At 38.2% G+C, this 17,876-nt stretch overlaps 1 protein-coding gene across 2 annotated transcripts in view; it reads left to right on the forward strand.

Annotated features, from left to right (window-relative positions):
- The window catches only part of TRPM2 (transient receptor potential cation channel subfamily M member 2), a 43,325-nt gene extending 25,838 nt beyond the window's left edge, over positions 1–17,487 (forward strand). For both annotated transcript variants that reach the window (XM_087725578.1, XM_087725577.1), the window contains 15 exons: positions 348–480; positions 608–779; positions 1,527–1,710; positions 2,591–2,772; positions 4,999–5,131; positions 5,834–5,921; positions 6,490–6,577; positions 7,403–7,554; positions 9,942–10,018; positions 10,237–10,338; positions 11,239–11,325; positions 11,945–12,050; positions 13,877–13,978; positions 15,139–15,255; positions 16,483–17,487. In XM_087725578.1, coding sequence (XP_087581704.1) covers positions 348–480; positions 608–779; positions 1,527–1,710; positions 2,591–2,772; positions 4,999–5,131; positions 5,834–5,921; positions 6,490–6,577; positions 7,403–7,554; positions 9,942–10,018; positions 10,237–10,338; positions 11,239–11,325; positions 11,945–12,050; positions 13,877–13,978; positions 15,139–15,255; positions 16,483–16,608 — 1,849 coding nt within the window. In that variant the 3' untranslated portion in view covers positions 16,609–17,487. The remainder of the gene's footprint in view (positions 1–347; positions 481–607; positions 780–1,526; positions 1,711–2,590; positions 2,773–4,998; positions 5,132–5,833; positions 5,922–6,489; positions 6,578–7,402; positions 7,555–9,941; positions 10,019–10,236; positions 10,339–11,238; positions 11,326–11,944; positions 12,051–13,876; positions 13,979–15,138; positions 15,256–16,482) is intronic.
- The last annotated feature ends 389 nt before the right edge of the window (positions 17,488–17,876 follow it).

Genomic DNA, 17,876 nt, shown 5'->3' on the forward strand with positions numbered 1-17,876 from the left:
TCTTTGATCAGTTGGACAGAGAATTGTCCTGAATATATAGCCTTTCTGGCTAGTCTTTTCCTATAAGAGATTTAGTATCCTGTTAATCCACAATTTCTCTGAGTCTTTTTCATATTTTGGTTAATATGCTAAGCATGCCATGAAATATTGCTGTAGAGGGAATGTATGCATAATCCTTTTTGTGTGAACGATTGTTTACCTTAAGAAAAAATATTACTTCATTCTGCAACCTTTGGCAACAAAGATGTCCTTATAATTAAGACCGGGGATCTTTGGGAACCTCGCCCCGATGTTACATTGGTAATACAATTAATATATGTATTTTTGTTTCTATCCTTTGCACTAAGATGGTTCCCAGCAACTTTGTACCCTGGAAGAATTGTACTATCCCTAGCTTTCATTATTTTCTGCCTGCGCCTATTGCACATATTCACAATCAGTAAAACTCTTGGACCCAAGATTATTATAGTGAAGAGAATGGTAAGTTGTAGTTTCTATTGATAAGACACCATGGAAACTTAAAAGTAATTTTTCATAATTCACTTTTTTTCCGATGACGATGCCTGATTCAAACACGTTCTCTTTGCTTTATTTGGTGGGTTTACAGATGAAGGATATCTTCTTTTTCCTCTTCCTCTTGGCTGTTTGGATTGTATCCTTTGGAGTAGCCAAACAAGCTATCCTAATCCACAACGAGAAACGGGTAGACTGGATCTTCCGAGGTGTTTTTTACCATTCGTACTTGACATTATTTGGACAGATCCCCTCCTATGTTGATGGTATGGAGTAGAGAATTATTTTATACTCTGGACCACCAAGGTTCAGTTTGTTTGTCTGTGATAATGACAAACTATTCATCACTAAACATCCCACCAATGACTGTCTCTGAGAAGTGTTTGTACAAATTTCATAGTGTGCAAAAATCAATAAAACTATGAATAAATGGCTGACAAGATAGATAATTGTGAAAGATGATGCCATACCAGATAAAGCTGCAGTACAAATAAAAACAATGCCATTTAGCTTGGCTTTATATGAGAGAAGTTTAACCAAATGAAACCCTCTCTTTTAATCCAGTTCTCGTCTGCTTAAATAACATATGAAGTATGTGCCTCATGATACACTCTTCCTTTATCCCAAAATAATTACATTGCTGTGTTCCAGGGCTCATATTTTAGACTGGCTATAAATAGCAAGCCAAATAACCACAAGGTCCTGAGATAAGTTGTGACCCATCCCTGGCAGCATTTCAATAGCAGCACATCTTAATAGCTGTTCCTTGTGTGTGCACATCTGAATCATGTCTCCTATTTAGCACTACCTTTTAAAAATCAGATCATAGAGAATTGAGTCATTCATCCCAAGCCTTTCTATTAAAAACTTTTTAAAAAGCCTTTATAATGATAAATGTCTGTTGTTCGTATGGCAATACAGTATGTTACTTATCGTGCATCAGGGAATTAGATGACCTTTCTCAAATTGCTGTAACACCCAGTGCTTGTTGGCTTTGCTATGTTTTCTAACAGGAGTGAATTTCAACTTTGATCAATGCAGCCCAAATGGGACTGATCCATACAAGCCCAAATGTCCAGAGAGCAGTGAAGCCAACAAGAAGCCCATTTTTCCAGAGTGGCTGACAGTAATTTTGCTTTGCCTCTACCTACTCTTCACCAACATTCTCCTCCTCAATCTCCTCATTGCTATGTTCAAGTAAGTTCCATATTCTGGATTCTGTATTGGCTGCTCATCATAAAGTGCCCCGAGGCTCACAAGAAAAGAACATGAACATGTCTGCCCTCACATTGGTTATAACAACTATAAGCCAGTATAGAACAGAAACAGACTTTTAGTACAGAGCAGACTTTTAGCCATACAATTTGGGATGAACACCCTTTGGTGTGGGGTTGGGATAGGCTTTCGGGGGTTGGGGGAATTGCAGACTACAGGAACCAGGAGCACTATTCAGGTGACCCTGAGGACACAGATAAACCTCCAAATGCTTCAAGGACCCTCTAAAAGGATGCAAATGACCAGCTGTCTGCAAGGAATATAAATCCTTCCATTCCCCACTATCCTGTGAGAGCTGAAGAAGCTTAATTCGTAATTCGTAATTTAATGACTTTATATGCCACCCAATCCTGAAGGACTCCGGGCAGCTTACAAATACGAGATAAAATAAAATAACAAATAGGGGAGAGAGACAAAAACAGTTTAAAAAGCACAACATACATATGGCTTAACTTCTTAAGCTTCTTGGATAAGAAGCGAAATGCCTTCGAAAGAGAAAACAAGAAAGTCCAGTTGCCTTCTGAAAAAAGCACCTTTGGGACAACCATGACCTGGATGACTCAGAATCTCTACAGACTTATAGAACAGAAAGCAAATCAAAAATACTTGGCACATAGACAGATAAAGAGAGGCAGCTTTAATAAAGGCAGTAATAAACAGTTCTATAATATCCATTCTTCCACTTCCATAAATAGAGATGATGTTTCTGTACTGACCCTTAGATACATGGGAGAGTGCTATTATGCTCTGTGTCTTTATGAGTTACATAGAAGATTAAACTCAGTGCTTTTCTTCTTCCTAGTTACACATTCCAGCAGGTGCAGGAGCACACTGACCAGATCTGGAAATTTCAGCGTCATGACCTGATTGAAGAGTATAACAGCAGGCCACCAGCTCCGCCACCTTTTATCCTCCTAAACCACCTGCAGATATTTGTCAAATGTGTGTTTCTTCAGAAGCCAACCACGCGGCACAAGCAGCTCAGTAAGGCCCTGATATTTTGAGCCAGGCTGTAACATTGTTCAGCTTCTGCCTGTCAACACTTTATGACAACTTGTAATTCATTAACAATGGAAACAAAGGAAAAAGGAGAATGGAAAGAGGTGATTTTTAGAATATGGAGCATTAAAAAAAACCCATCAGAGCTTTTTGGATCAATTAGAGGTCTCGAAGCATACCAACATTCTGACTTAAGTCATTGGTACTTCTGTTTATAAAATTGTATGGGCTTTTTTTGTCACTGTACTTTTCGTTGTTGTTGTAGTTGTTCTCAGCAGAAAAGGAGGTTATCAGCCATTCATACAACAGAATCAAAGTTCTCCAATTTACTAAGTATGAACATGAACATGAACATTTAATATTCAAGCAAATTTTCACTTTTTATTTTCATAATGAACTTTTAGATTTTTTATAACTTTTATTAAAAGGAGTGTTTTTATAATTTAATTGTTTAGTCAAAAATCTCAGATTTGGGTTTCAGCTACCACTGAACTACCAATCTTGTCACTTACAAATTTGTTTGGTAAATACAAGTTAAACAAGTATGGCGACAATATGGACTTCCAGCTTATTCCCTATCTTATTCTGTTCTCTTTTTCTCCAAATTCAATTTTTATGACAGTTTCTTATTCATTGCAAAGGTGAAGACTTAAATAAACAAAACAAACAAACAAATAAGGAACAAAAATGGAAATACCAACTGACCATAACCTGAGGTGATAAATGTAAATCCTGGGTTAATGTGAGATGTTAAAAAAAGGACACAATGGTAGTGCCCCATCACATATTTAGTTAACTGTCAGCTGACTATAAAACAGTAAACAAAGCAGATATAGAGTTTTGTTTTCCAAGGATCAAGAAATTAATATAAATGAACAGTGTGCATAAACATTAAAGAGGAGCTAATTCTAGAAAGGCAATGACAAACTCATTCTAGACAACAGTTATAGCAAAAATAATTAAAGCAGTATTTCTTAGAGTTGAACAGGAAGGAAGGAAAGAAGGAAGGAAGGAAAGGAAGGAAGGAAGGAAGGAAGGAAGGGATCTTTAGTGAAACTTATTAATAATACTATGAACAAACTAGCATTTAGAATTGTGCAGCATTTTGGGATCAAAGAAAAAAAGGTGTTTCAGAGCATGTAGCACCTCCTTCCAATTCTTTTTTTCCATGATTAGGTGGCTGCTGGTATAAAATTTCAGAAAAAATATCAATATATTTAAGGAATTTGCACTACATTTCCGACTTCCAGTGTTATCTTTGGTACCTCCCGTATTCTGAAACACCCTTTTGACTTTGAATCTGAAATGTTTCACTATCATATCAATCTCAGTGAAAGTTTGAGAGTATACTTGAAATCCTGCAACTGTGTTTGGTGAATTAATAGAGAAATACAAGGATATGTATGTATGTATGTATGTGTGTGTGTGTGTATGTATGTATGTATGTATGTATGTATGTATGTATGTATGTATTAACATAGAGCAATTGCTCATATAAAGCCCAACAGTGCCTTGATGATGCTTAGCAGGCTGAAATCCAAATATTTGGGATAGGTTATGTGAGCAGATTATGGGGTAGAAAAAAATTATTCTTCATCAGACCAAGGAAAATAATAATATATAAAATAGATGATTCCTGGAAAAGATTCCTGGAATATTGGTGGATGAGCTACAAATTATTACTAAAGACAAGTTACAAAAGCAATCATTTTTTGTGCAGTCACTAGAAGGCAAACAAAACGCAAACTAACTTTTTAATGCTCAGTAGGTAATGCCTATCTATTTTATTATGGAAAGCAGGAGCAGTTGAAAGGGAGAATAGGGAGGCTTGGAAATGGTGATACTGATCAGTGAATTCTGATAGATGAGAAGAAATAAAGTAAGATAATGAAGAGAAAGGAGCAAATCAATAAAGGTTGATTTTGAAAGGTAGAAAAAAAACTTTAACAAAAATTGCTATTCCACCAGCAATTCTTTGTTTCTTAAATCCATTGTTACCAATGATTGAGTTGGGTCATTACTGAGCAGTGGCCGCCACAGGATCTAACATAATTTAATCTAATGAAATCTAATTTCATCCAAGCGGCAAAACAAGTGTCACACTGTCATGATGTGAGTCCTATCCCATTTGTACATGATTGTCCATCTGTGCTGTAACTGTCGAATTTCTAAGACGAGAGCTCTATGTATTATATTTGATTTGGCCTGCAGAAAAGAAATTTGAGAAGAATGAGGAGGCAGCTTTATTGTCCTGGGAGATGTACTTGAAGGAAAATTATTTGCAACTCCAGCAGTCTCAACAAAAGCACACCCCTGAGCAGAAGATCCAGCACATCACAGACAGGTGAAGACTGTCATTTCAATTTAAATAGTAATAACATCAGGTCAGCTCATGATCAAGATTGTGAAATATAATTCAGAAGAATGTGAAAGGTTTGAATAACCCTCCTAATGCATACCTTATTTTAGGTCGCCTGATTACTCCAAACCAGTGGTGGGATTCAGCCAGTTTGCACCTATCCGGGAGAACCAGTTGTTAATTTTCTAAGCAGTTTGGAGAACCATTTGTTGGAAGAAATCTCCTTTTGTTTTTTCCCACTTTACAGGGCTAATCCTGTAAGGAAGGCAGGAAGGAAACATTCTGGTATTGTTTCTAGCCTCATCTTTATTGCCCTGCTTACAGAAACTGTCTCTCTGGTTAACCCTTATTCCATTGCAACAGCTAAGGCGAAGCGCCCATCGATGTGAATGATGTTGAGTTGGCCACGCCCACATGGTCACATGATCACTGAGCCACGCCTACCCAGCTGCTCATTAGGGCAGAGAACCAGTTGTTATATTATTTGAATCCCACCACTGCTCCAAACCCATTTTTCCCTAGTGTTCCTATTAGGATTCAATATACAAATTAGTAGGAAAAGATGCGCATATGTTCAGTAGTGGAAGAGCAGCCTAACTATTTGAATATAAGTCACTTTATTATGTCACATAATGTTTGAGGGTATAATCACTCTTCTTCCTTGAAATACTAATCTTTTTTTTCCAGAGTGGATAAACTAACAGAAATGCTGGACCTTGATCAGGGGAAAATGATGAAGCTATTGGAACAAAGGATGTTGCACCTGGAAGAACAGGTAAAGCTGGCTTCCGAAGCTTCTTCCCAGCTCTTTTAGCTTAGCCTAGCTAGAGACAGTGGTGGGTTGCTTGCCCAAACTGGTAGTAAAAATATTTGCAACCCACCACTGGCTGGAGAATATTGAAAACATATGCAAAGCATGGGCCCATCCCATCTGGACATAAGTCAGCTCTCTCAGCGAACTGAAAAGCATATAAGGCTGCATCATGTCAGCCATAATATAGTATTTAAAAGATAACACTGTGTGCTTTCGGAAGTCAAGGCATCTCTGAGAATCCCCATATTCTAGTGAAGCTTTTTTTAGTCATTAAATTCCCGGTGTCAGGAAATATGGTAGGTTGTTGATTAAGCTATATAATAAGCTATATTATACAAGCAGGCACATAGTTCAATATGGATAACCAATTTTTAACAGTCTGTTGTAAAAAGATTATCACATGAACCAACACTATAAACACTTTAGAGTTCTTTCTTGGTTACCAGATGCACTTCCAACCTTATTTCTCAAAGGTCACTTTTTAATGAATAGAGTAATTAACACATGTAATGAATTGCTTCTTCCCTAGACATTCCAGTTTGCAAAAGCATTACAATGGATTGTTCAATCATTGTCTAACAGTGGGTTTGGTACAGAGGAAGATATTCCTGTTTTAGGTATGTTTCACTGCAAGCACATACTTCTGAGAACCATTTTTCATTAGATTTGTATTTTGGTGTGCACATATGTATCACTTTTCATTTCGTAAATAGGACCTTAATCTTTCTTTTCCACTTTATATTTTTTAAAAACCCAATAATGCACACATATGCTTTATAATGGAACTGTGGTGTCTTTTTATTTTACTTGCTGGAATTTGAATATAAAGTGTATCACAAGAAGTAAACAAAGAATTCTCACTATTCCAAGTTATATTTTGTTCTGCTCATTTGGCCTCATTTGAAGATGAATGTTGATTTTCTTCACTGATTCACATTATGTAATAATGGCTATATACCTCAACTATAGTGGCTTCAAGGGCAGAATTTTTCTCTAAGATAGCAGATGCCTCATTTGCTATATTACTTCCCGCAATAAATATTCACTGTGCCATGTTGATCCTTATTGCACTGCTGAGTCATCTTTGCCTGAGAAATTGTCTGATATAATTAAGGTACTGGATTGCAATGAGGGAAATTTCAGGTTCAAGTCTTCACTCAACTGTGAAGCTCATTGGGTGACTTTAGGGGGGGGGGATGGTTTTGTCACTTTCACAAATACAGCTTCACATGCCTGCACATGTGTGCACTTGCCCACCACTACCATGGCCCAGTTCCGAATGGGCTGTACCTGACACTGGACCATGGACTGGGAGTTGGGGATCCCTAGTGTAAATCATTAATGCTTCTCAAGTGCAAATAGAATCTATGCCAAAATTATGGAAATGCAGAAAAATGTTGGATTGATTGATGATGCATAAAAGTACTGTGGATTTTTTTTAGTCCCTAGCAGGGCTGCTGAAACAAAGGAGCAGCAGGCAAAGGAAGTCTCAGAATATGTATTCACCCTGTCTCATGTGAGTTCTAGGAACCTCTTGTATCCCAAGTCTACTGCCATTCGTTTTCCTGTGCCAGATGAGAAGGTGCCATGGGAGGTAGGAATCTTAAGAGCTGGTTCTGTTATTTTGATAAATGCCAAATGGATCAAGCATATCAGGAGTGTTTATTTAAATTATCCACTTACCAAACAAATCCAAATTCTGTGCTACGGATCTCCTATACTATAACAAGAATTCGACACAAATTCACCAGTCTACAATTCTGAGAATTCTGGAAGACTATAAACTAAATACCTATAGAATGGAATAAATTCAGTGGGATTTAGTAGGATCTGATCACCCTATTTTAAAGGCTTTAGCTCTGAACTCAGTTTATAGATAAGGTGACCAGATGTCCTGCTTTTGGCAGGACAGTCCTGATTTCTAACAATTTGTCCCGTGTCCCACGGCGTTTTAAAAAACTCAGAGATTTTTGGAGAGAATGCACGATGCAGTCCTTTCCCCCGGCACCCCACTGATTAAAATGCTTTCTTTCGCCTGCATCAGAGCTCGGGCGGGCGAAAGAAAGCACTTCACCCCACTGATTAAAGAGCTTTCTTTCGCCCGCCCAAGCTCTGATGCGAGTGAAAGAAAGCAAAGAGCTTTCTTTCGCCCGCATCAGAGCTCAGGTGGGCGAAAGAAAGCGCTTCACCCCACTGATTAAAGTGCTTTCTTTCACCCGCATCAGAGCTCGGGCGGGTGAAAGAAAGCGCTTTACCCCACTGATTAAAGCACTTTCTCTCGCCCACCCGAGCTCTGATGTGATCCCATCTAATTCAAGAGATCTTAATCCATTAATTGGCCATTTTAATGGCGGATGGGATCCCTAATTTAGGGCAGCTGCCACGAAGAACAGGTGAACTTCAATTTAAACCCACTGGGTTTCCCTCAAGTGGGAATTCTCGTCTTTGCCTGTCCTAATTCAGACACCTTCCTTTTCTTTTCGGATCACATTCTCTTCAGCCGATTAAGAGGCATGCTCGGAATCAAACCCAGCTCGTGGCTGAGGAAAAAAGCGCCGGTCATCCTCGCCAATTCCTTGTGGCTGCTGATCCCAGAATCACCAGATCAAAGCCCCGCATCCGCAGCCCTGGGATCCTCTGCTTTAAGATCTCCCTCGCAAGCATCAGCAGCCCCGATGACAGCTAGGCACACTTCTTCTTCTTCACACGCCCCCCCTCCCCTCCATTCTTTTCGTCAGTTCCCACGCCCTGGAGGGTCTGCACAAGTTCCTTGCCTAGTTAAGCGCGCCTTGGATCCCAGCCTCGGGGCACGTTTCCATGGTTGGCGAAGCTCCTGCTCTCCCCACAAAAGGCAGCCTTGTCACCGTCTCTCTGTATTTCCTTTGCCCACTGTCGGTTAAGAACAAAACCCACAGTGGGGAAGCTGCTTGTTTGTCTGTCTGGGATTCTTTGGTGTGTGTGTGTGTGTGTGTGTGTGTGTGTGTGTGTGTGTATGGCGGACATACTGCCAGAGCGGCCAAAAGCCTCTTTCTTGAAAGTGCTGTCAAGAAAGAGGCTTTTGGACCAAATTTTTAATCAAGACACCCCCCACCCCCCCCGTCGATGGTGTCCCGCTTTACCAATGTTAAAATCTGGTCACCTTATTTATAGATGGAAACATTATAAGGAGTTCAAATGCTGATAGAAAAATAATGGATAGTATCTGTTTATAGTGAGGAAATAATGCTTGCTGAAAGAAGTAAAAATGTTTGTGTAAAGAGAGTGCCTCTCCCCACACTTTGTTATTTGGAATTGAAAGTTGAATATGTTAGGAAAAATATAAAATTAATTGAACGAATTAGGAATGGAATGCTTTAGAAGTGGGTGTGATTAAAAAAAAGAGATTGGGTCAAGAATTAATAGGGCTTGAATAAAAAAGTGAAGGACAAGTAGAAAAATATATAGAGGTAACTTGATCCTATAGCAAAAATGATTAAGGATTGAATTGCAACAGACTACAGTGTGAAGAATGGGAAGTTCAGAAGGAGTTAATGAGATTCTTTAAAAGGGAAAGATGTAAGTTGAGAAGCTTAAAGAACACAAGCAATATATGAACACTATATGGACATGGCAGACGCAAGGCTAAAAAAAGATATTGAAATGTGTAGCAAATGGTGTTGCCTTATGTAGATTTTGCTTCCTTTTGTTTCTTTTTCTTGTTTCATGCATATACATATAACTATTACTCATGCATGAGCAACCATATTTGTTTTATTGTAAGTCTGCACATTTTCATCTTACAAAAACACAAGCACAACAAACACTACAACAATAGGGGAAAAATATGGTATCATATGATACCTGGACTGCTAGGCCTAAGGAAATTCCTAAAGAATTTCAGTTTTCACTTGGAATTCTCCAAAATACCTTGAACTTGAAATGAGAGTACATGTTGCTATGCAAAATTCTGAAGTCTAAAGTAGCCTTTTTCCCCCCTGGCAGACAGAGTTCGATATCTATAATCCGCCCTTCTATAGTTCTGAAACACAAGAGGATTTTACACCGAAGTTCCTGAGAGAGTAAGTGCTCTTATAGCTCCTTCCTATCATTAGCTTCCTCTCACTATTCCTGGATATTGTCTAGTTTTTTTTTTTTTTATGGGGCTGCTGCTTCTGTTTGCTTCTATCACAAATATTCTACTGATTATTTTTTGTTACATTCAGGTTCTTTAGTTTAAAAGTTGTGTTTTACTGGCCAAAGATGCTAAAAAGATAAAAGTTTTGCTCCTCTCTTCCAGCAAGTTGGAGAACCTTTCAAGAATAAACTTCAACAGCCTGGATGGAGATATCAACAGGCAGAGTTTCCATGGCACTTACACTGTCAAGGATGGCCTGCCACTGTGAGTCTGATAACACAGAAGGAATCTTGGTTACTGTGTCCACTTTGTGTGGAAAATTAGTTAACATGGGAATTTAGAAGACAAACAGAGTCCCATCGTGGATGTGCTGAATGTTTATGCTTGAACTCTGATATCCCATTTCAAGTGCAGCTGTTATAGCAGATAACAAACAAGCCATTTGGAAGTATCTTATTCAGGAAATTGCTCTCCTTTTCAATTTCACAATAGTTTGATCAAGATCCAAAATATCTTGAGCAAAGTATTGAAAAGGAAGTTGAAAAGGAGCAATTTCCTGAATAAGAGACTTCCAAATGGCTTCTTTTGTTATGCACATTCCAGAACAAAACCAGAGTCAAATTATAGGTGTGGTACATTTTGTTCCAGCATTTAAAAGAAAGTCATATTACTTGCACCCAGACATTCTCCTCCTTTGGCTTGATAGGAGATCATAACAATAAGGCTAGTGAAATAATGAGGTGGCCTCAAACCAAAAAGGCTCACAGCCACAGGTGCTGAACTTCACCTCTCAAGTTAAAAGAGCTGAAATCATAGCTTTGTGAAATACCTCCGATTCCTAAGAGACATAATCACTGTGATACTTCATTGGAAGGCAGCCTTTCTCTTTCAGCAGATAATCTAGAAATGGATTATTCTAGGGAAAGGCAGGCCAGTCCAATAATACTCATTTAGTTGGATGGTAGTCAATCCAAATGCCTTTTACTCAGTAATTCGGTTTTTCTTCAAGTGTTAAGTACAAGTGAGCCTTGGTTCAAACTAATAACTCCTTAGTTTATCATTCTCTGATCTCTCCTTGAACGTTTGTTTCCAGATGGGTGTTCCCAGGGGAAGAGCAGCATCCCAATGCCCTTGCTCATGGCAGAACTATTGTTTCTCTTTCAGAAATCCCATGGGCAGGACAGGCCTGAGGGGCCAAGGAATCCTTAGGTTATTTGGACCCAATCATGCCCTTCATCCAGTTGTGACACGGTGAGGAACTTCTATGTGCTTTCTTTGTTTTTATTTTAATTCCTGTTTTATACTCATCCAGAGATTAGAAGCAGACATCTTCTTTCTGCAGATCAGTATTGTGAACTACATTCCTCTTTTCACCACACTTCTCAGCCTTAGGTGTTGACAGCAGCACCTTTGCAGCTTAAGTGTGGTATCCATGGCAACAGGAGAGGGGGAAAATCCTTGGATGCTCATGATCTGATGTAGGCCATAAGAAGCTGAATGTAGTTTCAAAGGACTTTTTCTCACTATCAAAAAGCAGAACATTCATCTTAAGTTTTTAGGTTATGATTTCTTGAATAAATATTTGAAGCTGAATAGGACGAGAGATACCGGAAAAGTCTATCACAATGATTTTTAATTACTATGCAGAGGCCCATACCTTCTTTTTTTTGGGGGGGGGGGAGTGCATAATGAATATCTGACTGGTGTAACAGTTTGATTATATATTATAAATACAGTATATATTTAGATAATTACATTTGTATCCTCTTCTCATCCAGATAACAATCATAGCTCATTTTATTTTAGTATTATAGATTTCTTCATATACCTTAGATACAACAACAAACTATAACCTCTTTATTTTTTATAGTTGGCGGAGGAATGTTGATGGATCAATTTATAGAAAAAACTTGAAGAAAATGCTGGAGGTTCTAGTAGTCAAATTCCCTTTCTTGGATAATTGGGCCTTGCTTGGGGTAAGCATATACGAGGCAGTCTATGTTCAGTAAGATCTAAGTTGTCTAATTTAATAAAATCATGCCAATTGATAATATATACTGTTAAAACAACAAACCATATCTACTGATACTCCTTGACTTAAGGCTGTGATTGAGCCTAAAATTATGATCATGTCATGCTGGTAGTTAAGCAGATCATCCAATTTTACTTTCTCTGCAGTGGTCATTAAGCAAATATGGCAGTTCTAAAACAAATACTCTGGGCATTAAGCAAATCCATTGTCTGCAATGGGCATTTTTGTCTGAAAGCACAAGTCAATGTGTTTTCCTTCAAAAAAAAGTTGAAAATCATGATCACATGACCACAGGATGGTGCATAAATGTGGGACAGTTGCTAGGCATCCAAAATGCAACAATTTGACCAAGGGGAGTAGGGGTGGCCATCAGAATTTTGAATCCAGGTCATAAGTAGACCCATAGAGATCCATTGTAACTGTGAAGAGTCGCTAAGTGACTAATCATAAGTTGAGGACTACGTATATGAAAAAAATAAAAGTATGACTGCCTTCTGAAATTTTCCATAATGAAAAATTGAGTTGGGTATATTTTTCATTAAGTGGATAAGAGTATGTTCTGTGCTGTAGACTGGGCTTGATTCCAATGAAGTGGCATGTTTCTAAAAATCTTACTTACTTACCTCTTTCAATTCAACCACATAGCCGCAATCATGCCAAAGAAAATTACAATGACAGGTTCATTCAATCTTCAGGCACTATGCCTCAAGAAACATCCTAATCTTTAAAGATTATGAAATATCAAATGAATCAAACTCACAGCATGCCTACCCAGACAAAACCAGTGGCTTGGGTGTAAACAATTGGAGAAAGGTATAAAAAGAGCTTTATAGGAAGCAACAACATCTTGAAATGCACGGAGAAGCCTACTTGGAATCAGTGCAGCTCACAGAATGCAATATGAGCCTACTGAGGGGCACCCCTAGCTTGCTGCAGCTGATTTTCTATGTAGAGTTCACTGCAGTAATTCATTCAGGAGGCAATCAATGCACGAGTGATCTTTAGTAATGCTTTCCAATCCAGGAAACCACACAATTGGTATAGAAGACAAATCTATGCCCAAAGCCCTGACCGTGGCTGCTATCCATTCGTTGAGTAGCAGCCACCTTTCCTGGAGGATCCCCGTATTGTGTATCAATTCTGCCTGGGGCAAGGCAACCCTACAAAAAGCTACGGATTGTAAATCTCTGCATCCATGGTGCCTTAAAACCCAAATTGGTCCAATTTGCTTGGGTCAAGTTGAAGCATGCTCTTCCCTGTTCAGACCTCCACACTTCTAGCACCTCAACAGTATCATGAGACACCCTGGAGATAAAAGTGCATATTTGAAATCCTTGATTTTAATACCACAGCAAAGGATTCCAGAATTTTTATCTTGAGTTTCTAATACTGGATTTTAGCAGTTAGACTTAGACTTATATACCGCTTCATAGGGCTTTCAGCCCTCTCTAAGCGGTTTACAGAGTCAGCATATTGCCCCCACAGTCTGGGTCCTCATTTCACCCACCTCGGAAGGATGGAAGGCTGAGTCAACCTTGAGCCAGTGAGATTAGAACCGCTGAACTGCATTTTACTTTTCGCCAAGATGTTAGCTAAGGAATCAACTTACCAGCACCTCAGAGATTTATCATTTTATTAAGTTTATTAGAGTCGCCCATTACAAAAACTGCCAACTGAATGGAAATTTCTATTTTCTGTAGCATTACAGTTAATAGAATGTGTAAAGTGTTAGCTGCGTCTTACACTAAATAATGCTTTCATTCTTTCCAGGGCTCTCTTGAACCTGGGGAAGCATTGCCACAAAAAATAAAACAGGTCCTGAGACGAGAGTTCTGGGCGCAATTTCAGAAACTGCTGAATCAAGGAACAGAGGTATTTGGCCATCCAGCTGTGGCTTGATTAAAAAAAGAGATGAGTCATATAGAATTGTTCACCACTTTTCCCAAAGGCATGACAGTAATAGAGAATTGCACTGGGGTTATATAGTGTATAAATGGGGACACAATATAGGATGAATCATGTTTTTTAAGATTACTTTTTAACAATACAGAATGTTTGCATTTTGCAAACTTTTGCAGTATTTTGCAGTTTACCAAAGACAAAGCATGGGTCGTGCACATTATATTTATTGATATTAGGGAGAATGTATGTATGCAACTGATGTAACCATATTGTGTAAGGTTCCGAATATTTAGCAAAGTAGACTTTTTAATCTATTTTTCACATGCCTGTAATCCAACAATGATTTAACCAATATAGGAGAATGTATATAGATAGGATTTGGGTCTTTGTGCTAGCTTGGTTGCTTTTTTGTCAACTTTTCATTAACCAGGTTAGGTAACATCATTAGTGTGAAGGAGAGTGGAGTGGCTGGCTATTTAAATATAGTAGCTTGCTCTGCTGTTTTGTTGGGGATGTGTTTCTTCTTTGATAGTTCCCGGATTAGGGTATTATTTCTTCCCTGATCATTTATCTGGTATTGTTCTCAACTTATTTGTGTGTTGGCCGCTGGAGGACATACGGTCTGGACTGTTTCTTTCCTTCCTAGGTTTCTGATTGTCTTTTAAATAGTATATAAGCACTTTTGGATTTGCCTTGATATAAAATGTTAACAGTTCCCAGTTAAAATTGGGGTTGATTTTATCACTATAAAAACTCCTTAATCTCACAATACACATCAGAAACAGAAAAATTCCATCTATACTAGGGCATAAAGGTATTTTCTATACTAAGATAATAGTACCATCAACATCTTTTCCGGAAGATATGGTACTTTTTCAAAATTTACTACCATACACCTTTATGAGATTAATTCTTTAGATTAATAAGAAACTGCCCTATCCTATGATTGATACCAGCCTTTCTGTCTTCTCTCTGTCTCTGTCTGTCTGTCTGTCTGTCTGTCTGTCTGTCAGTCAGTTTTTCTGTATCTATCTATCTATCTATCTATCTATCTATCTATCTATCTATCTATCTATCTATCTATCTATCTATCTATCTATCTAATCTCCCTGAATCCTATCTTCTTCCAGATATATAAAGGGTACATGGATGATCCAAGGAACACAGACAATGCTTGGATAGAGACTATGGCCATCAGTGTACATTTTGAAGATCAGAATGATGTCGAAATGAAGCGTCTGAATTCAGTACGTGTTACCAGATCACTTCTTACCATCATGCTATCCTCAAGATGCAGATTCTAAGATTCTGTGAACAAAAATCCAGGGTGGTGGGCAGTGGTGGGTTTCAAAAATTGTTGGAACCTGCTCTGTGGATGTGGCCTCCTTTGTGGGAGTGGCTTGCCACCCATGTGACCAGATGGGAGTGGCTTGCTACCCATGTGACTGGATATGAAATTATGAATTAATACTTAGGTCGGTCCAAGTAGCTATTTAGAAACTTTGGCATTGAAGCATGCAAGTCTTAAAGCTGTCAAGTTACAAGATCCTTGCCAGTGGTGGGTTTCAAAAATTTTTGGAACCTCTTCTGTAGGTGTGGCCTGCTTTCCGGGTCCACTGGTGGAACCTCTTCTAACCGGTTCGGTAGATTTGACGAACCTGTTCTACCAAATAGGTGCGAACTGGTAGGAACCCACCTCTGGTGGTGGGTACCCATGGAGATAGATGAAGGATCCAAAGAAATTAAGGAAGTACTTTGAAATGAGAAAGATAAAATGATGGTACAGAAAGAAATGGACACAGAGAAGAGAGATTGTGCATTTGTGTATGTGTGTATGTGTGGACATATGTATGTATATGTGTATGAGATAGAGACATAGAGAATGGATCACAATTCCTGACAATGTAATAAGAGGAACATTCAGGAGTCTACTGTAGACACAATCATATACATATTGTATATTGCATTAAGCAAAGAGAAAAAGTGCAGATCCTAAAATGATTTTTATTCTCATCAATCTCAGATTAATAGATTTACTGAGGTTTTTGAGGTAATCTACTCATGGCTCAGTGGCTAAGATGCTGAGCTTGTCGATCAGAAAGTTTGGTGGTTTGAATCTCTAGTGCTGTGTAATGGAGTGAGCTTCCATTACTTGTCCCAACTTCTGCCAACCTAGCAGTTCAAAAGCATGTAAATATGCAAGTAGAAAAATAGGGAGCACCTTTGGTGGGAAGGTAACAGCACTCCGTGCACCTTCACCGTTTAGCCACATGACTACGGAGACGTCTTCTGACAGCGCTGGCTCTTCAGCTTTGAAATGGAAATGAGCACCACCCTCTAGAGTCAGGAACGAATAGCACATATGGGGGAACCTTTACCTTTATTTACTCATATCACATGTTTCCTTCTGGCTTTCATGAGGCTGTAGTGAAACTAATTGTAACCAAATTCCTGTCTGGGATTTCTTTCTCCAGTTTCTCCAGGGTGGTGACTTTGAAGTGATGGTGCGATGGCAGGTGGTGGACAAGAAGATCCCCCTTTATGTCAATCACAAAGAACTTCTGAGGAAAGCAACTATCCTTTTGGGAGCACATTTCTAATGGCCAAGAGCAACATTAAAATTTGCATTTGCATTTCGTCCTCAGCTCTTTCTAACTGCAGTAATCCAACCAGTATCCTGCTGTTCAGTGAATCTCTTTAGGACATTTTTCCATTCCAGCTGAATTTAGAAATGAAACTCTTCTTGATTTGGCCAAAATGTATGCTTGTTTGAACTGGAAAAAAGAAGGGTTAGAGCTTTCTTTCATTATACTGAAATCCTGAATAACCTTTCCAGAAATGCCACACATATTTCTGTGGATCATGTAGAAGTAATGGACATTAGTGGCCTCATAAATTTGTAAAATATATGTAATAAAGTGAATTGTAATTCATCTTGTAATACTATTTAATACTATTAATAGCAGGGGAATAAGCAATCTCTGCCTTCAAATTGCACACAGCATCACTTTTCATCCAAGAAGCAAAAGCGAATGTGGTAATATTCTTCAAATACTTGAAAGGAGGGCAGAAGGGCACAACTTCTCCATTATTGCATTATGCATACTAATAGACATAATTTACAGGACTTCAGTTGACTTTTAGAAAAAAAGATCCTAAAACAAAGAGTAGTTTTACAATGGAACTAATCACTAAGCTAATAGATTCTCCTTCACTAATTAAATGGGCCTAGTGGCCATGAGGGAGAGGAGGGTTTTAATTTGAACTATATCAGGCACTAAATTGGACTGGTTTTAAATGCCCCCTTTTGACTATATGATTCTTCTTGATATAGACGAATTTTTCCTGCAGAACCTTCTGGCTATTATACCAGAACAGTAAAAAGCAATTAAGCTCCTATATTCTTACACAAACTGTGTATTAACCATGTGGATATAAAAGGTTTGCTTTACGTTGGAAGTGCCATGATTGTAGTTATGTTTCGGTGATCCATCCATTTTTATATTAATCTAATAATAAGTGTCTAGCAGATTGTCTAGCAGGTTGTCCAAATAAAATCATTTATGTGAAGATTTGCTGAAAGAATGACAGATATGCAAAAACTGAGGTTTTAATATTTGTGTAGTTAGCTTCTAAATTAAAAAAAATTGTTACCCAAACATATATAGTTATTTTAATTATTTGAAAGCATTCATTATATTTTGTATCACAAGGCAGAATATAACTACAGATATACAGAAAACTTCTAAAAGAGTAAATTAAAAACCTTGACAGACATTTTATCTCTGTCCTGATTCATGAAGAATGTAGACCCTTAAAAGCCTCAAATCCTGAATTGAAGACAAGCATATATTTCCTGTTTTTTTTC

This window comes from Thamnophis sirtalis, unplaced genomic scaffold (genome assembly GCF_051295495.1).
Source record: "Thamnophis sirtalis isolate CommonGarterSnake01/CBP01778 unplaced genomic scaffold, rThaSir2_p1.2 scaffold_11, whole genome shotgun sequence".
In the NCBI taxonomy this organism is placed as follows: Eukaryota; Metazoa; Chordata; class Lepidosauria; order Squamata; family Natricidae; genus Thamnophis; species Thamnophis sirtalis.